The sequence below is a fragment of the Prinia subflava genome, chromosome 1 (assembly GCF_021018805.1).
Source record: "Prinia subflava isolate CZ2003 ecotype Zambia chromosome 1, Cam_Psub_1.2, whole genome shotgun sequence".
Classification (NCBI taxonomy): domain Eukaryota; kingdom Metazoa; phylum Chordata; class Aves; order Passeriformes; family Cisticolidae; genus Prinia; species Prinia subflava.
This window is the reverse complement of record NC_086247.1, coordinates 137722208-137732033: the sequence shown is the minus strand read 5'-3', so window position 1 is coordinate 137732033 and position 9826 is coordinate 137722208. Positions and strand designations below refer to the sequence as shown.

Here is a 9826-nt window from a genome sequence, read left to right as displayed (position 1 = left end):
GAGTGGTAGGAATACTGTGTTTATCTCAGCCAAGTATTTAAGCTCTTCTTTTGAACCTAAATCCAGGCAATCATTAATTGTTAGCAGTTATACCGGGCAGGCCTTGATGAAGATCTACACAGCCTGGATTCAGTATTTCTCCCTCCCCCTCAGGGGTAACTCCCTGGAAGCGACTAGTTGCCCCAAGCCATGATACCTCTAACATCTTACCAGTCTTTTGTCATCTTTAGAATGGTCTGCCCAGGCAGGTAGTAAAGTCACTGTTCCTGGAGGTGTTTAAGGAAACACTGGACATGGCATTTAGGGCTGTGGTCTAGTTGACATGGTGCTGTTCAGTCATAGGTTGGACTCTGTGATCTCAGAGACCTTTTCCAACCTAGTTGATTCTGCGATTTTCCGAATTTCTAGCCTGCCAGATGACCAGATAACCGGAGCAGTGCTTCCCTCACAGACACTTTTAGCCTCTCCAGCAGAGAGGCGCTGCCTCCGGGCAGCGCTGTAGGGCTGGGGCTTTTCTGAGCGGGGCGGGGGATGGCCATCACTGTCTCCGCTCGTCTCTGGGCTCCCACAAGGACAGTCCGGCTGCCGCCCTCCCGCCGCAGGAGGCGGCCAGGCCGGTGCACCCGGGCCCCGCCATGTCCTCCGGCCCGCGGGCGGTGCCCATGAGCGGCGGCCCCGCGCATGCGGCCAGCTCTGCCTACAACTCCCGGCTGCCTTTGCTCAGCGAGGGCGGGCTTTTCCTCTTTTTTCTTGGTTTGGTTTTTTTTTTTTCCCCTCCCCTCGGATGGGGAAGGATGGGTGGGGAAAGTGAGCGTTCACGAAAGCGAGGCGAGGAGGAATCCCACAATACCAGGCGGGTTGCGAGCCCGGCGCTGCCGCTGTCTCTTTAATGCAAGAGGAAGCGATGCGGAGGGGTGGAAAATGGCAGAGTTGCAGATGTTGCTAGAGGAGGAAATCCCTTCTGGCAAGCGGGCTCTGCTCGAGAGCTACCAGAACCTCACTCGAGTCGCCGACTACTGCGAAAACAACTACATCCAGGTGAGGGGCGGCGGGGCAGCGCACCGGGGGCCGGCGGCGGCGCTCGGCGGGGCTCGGCTCTCCGGTGCGGGCGGCGGGGCCGGAGCCGCCCCGGGGCAGCGGCGCCTTGCTGCCCCCGCCGCGGCTCTCGCTCCGCAGCCGGTCCCTCGGGTTTGCCTTTTCTTTCAACTTTCCCAGCTGAACGGCCAGGCTTCCCTTCCCCCGCTCCAGAGGGGAAGGGAGGGGGTTATTATGTCAGTCCGGCTCCGAGGGTGTGTCTTTTTTTTTTTTTCCTCCTTTTTTTTTTTCCTCCCCCTCCTCTGTATTTATTTATCATGAGTCACATCCCGGAGACCTCTCAGGGCTGGGGTGGGGGTGAGTGAGGCGCGAGGGCCCCCGAGCCTCTCCGTGCGGCCGGCTCCGAGCCGGTATCCCGGGTTTCCCCACGGCTCCCCGGCGGCGGGGCTCCCTCCGGGGGCCCCGGGGCGGTGGCGGTGGCCGGGGCGGATGCGCCGCACGTGGGGCGCGGGTGCCGGCCGGCCCCGCACCGCGCTCCGCCGGGGCCGCCGCCGCAGCCCGCGGGGAGCGGAAGGGGCCCGCACACGGGTGACATCACGGAGCTCGGGGAGCCGCGCCGCGTCCGCCTCGGCGTGCGGGTCCCGGCGCGGCCGAGGGAGCCGCGGTGCTGCGGGTCCGCAGCGCTGCCGTGAGCGGCGTGCGGGGGCAGGAGGCTGCCGTGGGCCGGCACCGCCGTGCGAGCGTGAGGCGGTGTTTCAAAATGGCAATCTGTGCCTCTCGCAGCCTGCCCGGCTCTAACACCCGACAACAGCGATTGCAGACAGGCTCGCTCATGCTGGAGGAGGCTCCCTTGGTTGCAGAGTCTCTCCATCGGTCGGTGTGGGATTTTTTTCCTTCCCAGAGATTACCAGTACTTCTTGGCCTTCTTTTTTAGTCTGCTTTTGTGAAGCTACTTTAAGCACAATTTACTATTATTATTTTTTCAGGATTTACATCACGTGATTCTGAGTCTGCTATTTAGTTATACTGATCTGGATGCAGAACCATCCAGAGATACTGAAACTCAGCATTTTTTCCGTAAAAAAAATTTGAGGGGGAAAGGCAAATGAACTTTATTTGCTACAGCTCGTAGAGTGAACTTGTTGAATCTAATACTAGATCACCTGTGATAAGTATTTCATACAAATTCCTAACGTCTTTGGTATCCGTCATTGCTGGTAAGCTGTCCTACTGTTTTTAGTCATGGAGCAGCAAATATGGAAACACATTTTTAATAATACGAAATTATTTTTTAATGAGATATTTGAATTAAAACTGCTCTAAGAAGCCATATTTTCAAGTTGTTTTTTTTTTCTTCTTTTTGTGGTGTATGAAGTAGTATGAGTTAATGTCTATTTATGCTTCCGAGTTGTTTGCTCCACCCAGAGAAAGCTGCTGATATAAATGCTTCTAAGAGGCGAGGTTCATTTGGTTTTACTCATGGGAAATATGACAAATACATGAGTTGGTAATTGCAGCACAAGTTTTGACGTGTCTCTTGCTCCTGACTTTTCCCTGTGTCAGAAAGGTGAAGAGAATCTTCAGTTACATCATTTTAATCAGAGTCGTAAAACTTGTCTTTTCTTACTTCTGTCAAACAAACCAAATAAACACAACACTTGAGCAAATTCCCATCCGGTCATTTGGGGTGGCTTTTCCTTTTCCTTTTTTTTTTTTTAATTTGTTAGCTCATTTTCACCTCAAGTATCAAGGTCAGCTGGATGTGGGATTGGTGGAGTCTGTTTTATCTTTGCACAGCTGTGTTTACCCCTTTTGAAAGGAAGCTGGAATTCTAAAATTCCTAATGCCGTCTTGTACAATAGCTTTGGAAAATGTATATATCTCACTTGTATTTTACATGTATTGTACATTTGCTCAGTAAAAATGGTAAATTTATTGATAAAACTATGTATTTTTAAAAATGTTTGATGGAGGTGGTTTTTTTAATCAGCACTTGATGCAAAGCCATCTGCTGTCCAGTTGGACTACTGAACAGATTATACTGCCAGTGCATGTGGTGGGGCCACTGTCGGATTAGACAATATGACACAGGGCACTGGGTTATGAGATTTGGGTATGAGTATTGTGGGGTGGGAAGGGAGAAAAGGAAAGGAAGAGGCTTAACAAACATACAGTACAACATCTATGTGTTCAGTGTAATTGAGCATTTTATAAAAAAAGACAGACCAGAGTAGAGAACTTGGCCATGAATTGCATGTTAAAATACTTCACAAGTAGCTATATATTGTAACTTTCCTGGTAGCATGTAGCTGATTCAGTTCACGCACTTTGGTGGGATTCCTTTTTTTCTGTGTGAAAAGCTAAGTGCTCCATAGTGGTAAAAATTATCGTGTGCTGTTACCCACTCTTGAGTTGTGCCACTGAAGTGGAACAGGTTTGTCAGACTATTCTGAGTGCTGCCACTAACAATTTTTAGTGATTGTAGTAGAAGACAGAATGATCTTCTCAGTGTTATGGTTTATATTCTTTGTTGACTTAAGTAGGAAAGTAATTTCCCACCCTTAATATTGCTATATTCCAGATATATAGATATATTTTTTTTGAAAATACAGGAATTTTGTTTTGTCTCTTTTACTTAAGCTGAGAATAATTCTGGTAAAATTTCAGTCGTGCTGATTTTTTTGAGGGAAACTTGTCTTCAATGTCTTTAAGGATTCCTCAAAAAAAAAAAAAAGAATTGTGGAAAAGCTCACCTGGTTGTAACTTGGCCTCCCTTATGGTGAGTGTAGCTGTGTGGAGAGTAAGTATTCTTTTAACTGAAGCATTTACGAAAGACAGCATTCAGGAATCTCAAGCTGAAAATTGCAGTTCTTAGAAAAGCAGGAAGCAGTTTCTTCTAAAGCGCACTGTGACTGTATCAGAATGCCAGCTGGTAACAGTTTTCCCTCCAGATCATGCATATTCTGGTTATCTAGAAAGTTTATTTGTTAGGAAGAGAAAAGAATTCAGGAGAAGTAGAGCAAATAAGCTTCTAAGGAAGACCTACAGTGCTAAAGGGGAAGTAGAGTACGGTGGCAGTCTTGAGGGGAGAAAAAAGGAGACAAAAAAGTAAAGAGAACCAAATGTAGAAGTAGTAACTAAAGAATGTGATGTTTTAGTGGTGAATTTGGCTTTGAATAGAAGTAAAAAGGCATTATAAGCATGTTAGTGTATTTAATCAGACAATATTTAAAATCTGATGTTTCTGGTTGGAAGCTTCAGTAACAAGCAGATAGAAAATTAGTTCCTTTTTTAGGTCAGAGGCTTACATTCTGAATAGTTTTAGGAACAGATTTTGAACCTTAAATTTTTAAGGCATATTTTTTCTCTCTGGAGTAGTTTTTCTTATATACAGATGTATAAATTAAAAAAAAAAATTCAAAATGTAAGTTTCCATAGCTGATGTCTTCCACAAAGGTATGTTCTGGGACTAGCCCTTTTGGTGTGCTTGTAACCCAAAGGCTACCTGAAAATCTGCAGCATAAAGCTGAAGATGCTAGTGAGCAGTTTCATCAGTATCCTAGACAGTATAAACTTGATCAGTACTACTTAATACAGAAATAACAGGGAGTTGAAGCATTTGCCGTTTAGTTATGATTCTTCAGCTGAAAAATACTAACTTCCATAGAGATTCTCTGTGGAGTAATTTTTCTGGCTGTATTGAGTTGTTTCAGTGTTTTGAGGAACTTATTTACAATAACTAGCTTATGAAGCATTAGAAGGACACAGGAAATCAGTTTCTGCAGTGTTACTACACTGATGACTTCCTTTTGAACAACTTCAGTCGACTGGTGTATCCCAGAGAGGCCTCTCTGTGCTATAAAATGCTGCTTACAACTCTTCTACTGTCTAAATCAAGTGTTCCTTATAACCTTGTTTATGCATATGCAGATATACATAGTTTTTGTCAGTCTCAAGTTTCTAGACCACTTGTGAAGATCCATTTGTAATTTTTGTTTTTAAGCTCAAATATAATTTTAATGTGACTGTGAGAATCTAAGCAAATAGCTTGCACTCCTTGTGTAAATTCTCATCTTGATATTCTCAAGTGGGTAGATTTAGCAGCTTTAGAAAAATAAATTGAGAGACCTTTTAAGGAAGTAAGTGCTGTGTTGCCTAAATGTGTGTTTTTCTGTCATGTTACTTCCTTCTGTAGCTTCTGACTGGTATGTGGAAACTGAACAGTGAATTAACAAGCTATTCTGGGTAAAACAGAGAAAAGAACAGACAGATTTCAGTTTAACTGCTATTGCAAAAAAAATAAAGTATCTTTCCACTTGGTAGAAAAGTAAATGTGTGGCACTGAGCCGAAGTGTTGCATGCAAAAAGTTTCATAAATATTTGTGTTATCTTCCAAGATGCATAGAGGAACTATTTTTACTTCATAAGTTGGCTGTTCTATACTTCTCTACAGTAGATATTTCCTTTCCAACACTAACAAACCTTTTCTGATGGCTTTTCTTTAAACATTGGTAACTGGTCAGACACTCGATTTCATTGCCTGGCACATGGAAAGTGGCTTAACTTAGTTCAGTACAAAGAAGTTCACTCAGAATGTCTAATTCAGGAAATGAGCTGCTCTAAAAGGATAAACTTCTTAAATTGTCACTAATACAAACCCTTTATGTGCTGTGAGAACTTGCATGCTTTTATGTTCATAGGTTAATTCGTTTGTATTGAGAGTAAATACAGTAATACCTTTTTCCTTCTGAGAGCTTCATTGCTATATTTGGAACATGTAACAAAAATGCAAATAAAGTTCACTTTCTGTAACATCAAATATAGTTCAAAATTAGAGCTCAATGAGATAAAATACAAATCTATCATCTATTATTTGTAGGTTTAAATAATATTCTTTTTAAAAAGGTGTTGCATTATACTTTGAAATAATGGTTTTTTTAAGGTAGTTTAAGTAAATATTTGCCAGCAGTATAAAAGGCACTGGCTGTTCTGTGTGTGGTTTTGGTTTGGTTTTTGTTTTTGTTTTTTTTTTAGAATAATAATATAGGCACAGGTTGGTGGGTTAGGCTTATAACTCTTCTGTGCCTTGTGTAGGTCTTCTGTGCCTATGCAAGAGTCTTTGTGTTTTGGAAGATAAAGCTTTAGCTCATAGGCAGCAATAATACTATAGCCCAACTTCACTGAATCAGCAAGTGATTACACTGAATTTAAAGAAAATGAATCCTACGGTATGTATGTCTGGTTTGTGTACCTACCAAAGGAGGTAGATGATATGGGCTTTTCCAAATTTGAAATATTTCCATTAATTTTGGTATATTTGGGTTAAGCATCCAGCAAGATGTTGGCTGCTACTCCTGCACTATTTTTTGTAAGTGCTGCCTTAATCAGGTGCAGTTAAGTGTATTGTTTCTTCCACAAGGGAAGTGCTCTCTACTCCTCTCTGTTTGTGCATTGTTGGAAGGAAGAGGCTTGCAGGATGTCTGTGGTCAGTATATGGAGCGTGATCCTTGCTCCCTGTGCTGCTCTTGCTGTGCACAGTCCGGTGGAATTGTTGGAAGGAAGAAAAAAGGATGATTAAATGGGGCAGCAATCTAATACTTCCCCCTGGTTCTCTGGGAGGTTGTTACAGTAAGTAGCTCTCCTGGTAAAGAGAAAATAAATGAGCCTTGGGAAGCTCCCATAAAATGGAGAATGAAGGCAGTTGTAATGAAGGTAAGAGTACAACAGCAGGCTGAGTACAAGTAGGGAGTGTTACACCTCTGAGGGCAAAGTTCCTGTTAGTATCTAATCTAAGTTTAACAGAAAAAAACCCCTGAACTCTGAAACAAAAGAACTGATGCAACTTCCCAGTATCTTTGTTTAGCATTTTGAACCGTCTTCATTTTACAAAAGCGTAAGTGGAGGCATGGAATTTATAACTGGTTCGTGGAAGGTCATATAGGGACATATTGTCAGATTTGGGAACAGAACCTGATTGTGTAGACTTCCCGTGCTGTTCTCCCTGCCACCCCACCCCTTTCCAGACTGCCTGTGTCACACAGCAACACAGCAAAAAGTGGGTATCCACAGAAACAGAGACAGTATGCACAGAGGCAGAGTAATGACTCTTTTGGGAAAATATGTCCCTGGAACCATCATTGAACTCATTAGCAGCAATTACTTTTTAAGAATTTTACGTATTGCCTCTCATAAGAACCTTGAGATTCTAATTTTTTGCCTTGCGAGCCTCAGGAGTTACATAAGGCTCCCAGAACTGTTTGTCTGCGTGTTGGTGGGTCTTGGCAGAGGCACGAGAAGATGCCGCTCTATTTCTCATTAGTGAAAGCAGTCTGTGTTTGACATTTCTAGTGACCGAAATCTTGCTTAGCTATAGGACGGTGGGGTGGCAACTGTGTGGACAAAGTGTCAGTCCTGGCATAGCAAGACAGCCTTGAGGAATAAGGGGGTATTTTGCTCTCTCTGCCTGTGTTCAGTCCTTATTTAGTGACTTGGAGTCTAAAGGAGCATAGTGTGGTTTTTATTGTTGCACAGTAAGAAATAACCTGTGGGACACCGCATTGTCCAGGCTTGTTCATAGTTACCTGAGCATTCTTGCTCTCTTCAGCATCTGTGTTTCCTAGAGTGGCCTTCCTTTGATGCTATTCCTTCCACCGCAATCCCAAATCTGGGCACTGGTGACAGACAGGTGGGCTTGGTTAGAGGGATCCTCACCTCCCTCCCCCCCTATATAAAGGGAAGTAACTGCTGAATTTGAAGTGGTAGATACTGTGCCTCAGTCTGGTTCCTCCCTTTTCCTGACCTAGCTGGTGAGGCAGCAGCCACAGAGACTCGATGTCTCCCGTGAGTTGCAGAAATAGCCCTTTGCAGCTCACAACTTGCAGAGAGCCCTTGAGAGCCAAGACCAGGGTGCTGTGGAGAATAGGTCACAGTGTGCTCCTGGGCACAGCTCTGAGCAAGATGGTACTGCAGGTGCCTTTCCTCCTGCACCTCCAGCCTGTCAGCATGTCCTGGCTGTGCTGGAGAGGCTCAGTCAAGTGTTTCATCTGCTTAGTGCCAGATATTGAAGTAGAAAACACAGCATTTCTAACAGGTGGCTCTTTAAAGAATCAATTTATTGTGCAGCAGATGGAAACAGAACGCTGAACTCTTCCTCCTGATTTTGGAGGGAATGTGTTAATTTACTTGGGTTAATTAATAACAGTGTAGGTGCCACCTTTTCTTGAGATTGCAAATAGTGTTGCTCATTACTTATGCAAGCCCTTAATGCTGTTAGCAGGAGCCATGCATGCTTGCTTTGCAGAACACGTGTTTGCTACTATGATGCTGATAGTTCAGAAGAAAAGGAGGAGTGGAGAATCCTTCATGAGACTTCCAACTTGGAGTGAAACATGAAGCATTTTCTGGTACAACATGTAAAATTCAGTAGTTTGTATTAACCTGAGTTGGAATTGGTAGGTAACCTGCTGGCTGAGCTAAAGAAGCAGGTTAATTTAACTCTGAAAAAGACTGACTACTTACAAGGGGACTTTATTTTTAATAATCTATTTGATCTTCTCAGAGGTTCCAGATCAAATATGTTTAGTAAGTGCTGGGGTTTGGCAAACTGAAAAAGTATCTGAAAATCAAAACTTCCCTTGGTTTGAGTGTGCCTTATGATAAAGTCTTTCCATAACCTCTACAGATCATGTGTGCCATGCTGTATCTTCTGACATTGTGGAATATTCTAAAAGAACAGTAAAGACTGTCTCTTCTGCAATTCGATTGCATCTTTCTTGTGTTTCTTATGTTAAGATAGCAGATGTGTTTGTGATAGTCATCCCTCCCTCTCAGAGCCCAAAATAATAAATTCTGTATACTCTTTATACAGCAGAAGTTAAACTGCCAGGATGCTGCTCCATGTGCAAGGAATCTCTGATACTGTAGTGATGTACGGTTAAAGAACTCATGGGGAAGAGACTCTACATCACTATCCTAACTTTATTGTAACCTCAAAGACAAATAGGAATCAAATGTGGTACCGTTCCTACTTTTGTTAAGAAAGCAGGAAAGCCTCTCAGAACTTGCCCAGAGGAGTCTTACTAAAACAAATGTTGGTTTAACATTAGAGTTGCATGTAATGTTCTTACTGGGTGGTCTTAAAGTTATAAATAGTTCCAAGAAAAAAAAAATTTGTTTACCACTTGAAGCATAACAATTCTTGGAAAAGAGCTGAAGTGTAGGCTCTGCTGGCTAATTTCACACCAGTGTTTCACATGATAATACTTTATATAAGCTATGCCTTATCAGGCAAGTGTGGGGTTTTTTGTTGGCTTTTTTTTTTCTTCATGGATAATCTTTTACCAGATGCATATCTTCACTTTCGTTTTCTGATCTCCTTGTTATACTTCGGGGTCAGCAAATCTGCCCAGCAATATTTGTCCCACAGCAATCATTGTCAGCTGTTCATCTTATTTGACTTTGTTGTAGCAGGTGTGCTACAAGTTAATACTTGAGCTGTGGTCATCATGCAATAGTTCTGTGTTTTCTGGAGCCTGTGATAAGAAAACATCTGTGTAAAACAAATAGGCAAGAGAAGAACAAAGTGTCCAGGCAGGTGCATCAGATTACTGCATTTAAGTAGCTGCCGAATGCCATGCCATGGCTTGTCTTTTCACACACCTAGTAATGTTAGTTGCTCTTATGTCACTAAATATTACTAGTACTGTTTCTCTCTTTCCATGTGCTTCTCCTAGGTTGTGATCTTAATGTGAATTTGTTGATTTCTCTCTCCCTGCTCAAGTCTTCTATTTGC

The 9826-nt window shown here is 43.1% G+C and overlaps 1 protein-coding gene across 12 annotated transcripts in view; it reads left to right on the top strand.

The window, feature by feature from the left end:
- The first annotated feature begins 765 nt into the window (after nucleotides 1-765).
- The window catches only part of ABI1 (abl interactor 1), a 78082-nt gene continuing 69021 nt past the window's right edge, over nucleotides 766-9826 (top strand). For 5 of the 12 annotated variants that reach the window (XM_063414122.1, XM_063414155.1, XM_063414131.1 and 2 more), the window contains exon 1: nucleotides 767-1038. In XM_063414122.1, the coding sequence (XP_063270192.1) occupies nucleotides 922-1038 (117 nt within the window). In that variant the 5' untranslated portion in view covers nucleotides 767-921. Of the gene's footprint in view, nucleotides 1039-9826 lie in introns of all 12 variants that reach the window. The other 7 variants (XM_063414146.1, XM_063414097.1, XM_063414175.1 and 4 more) reach the window with 4 other exon arrangements.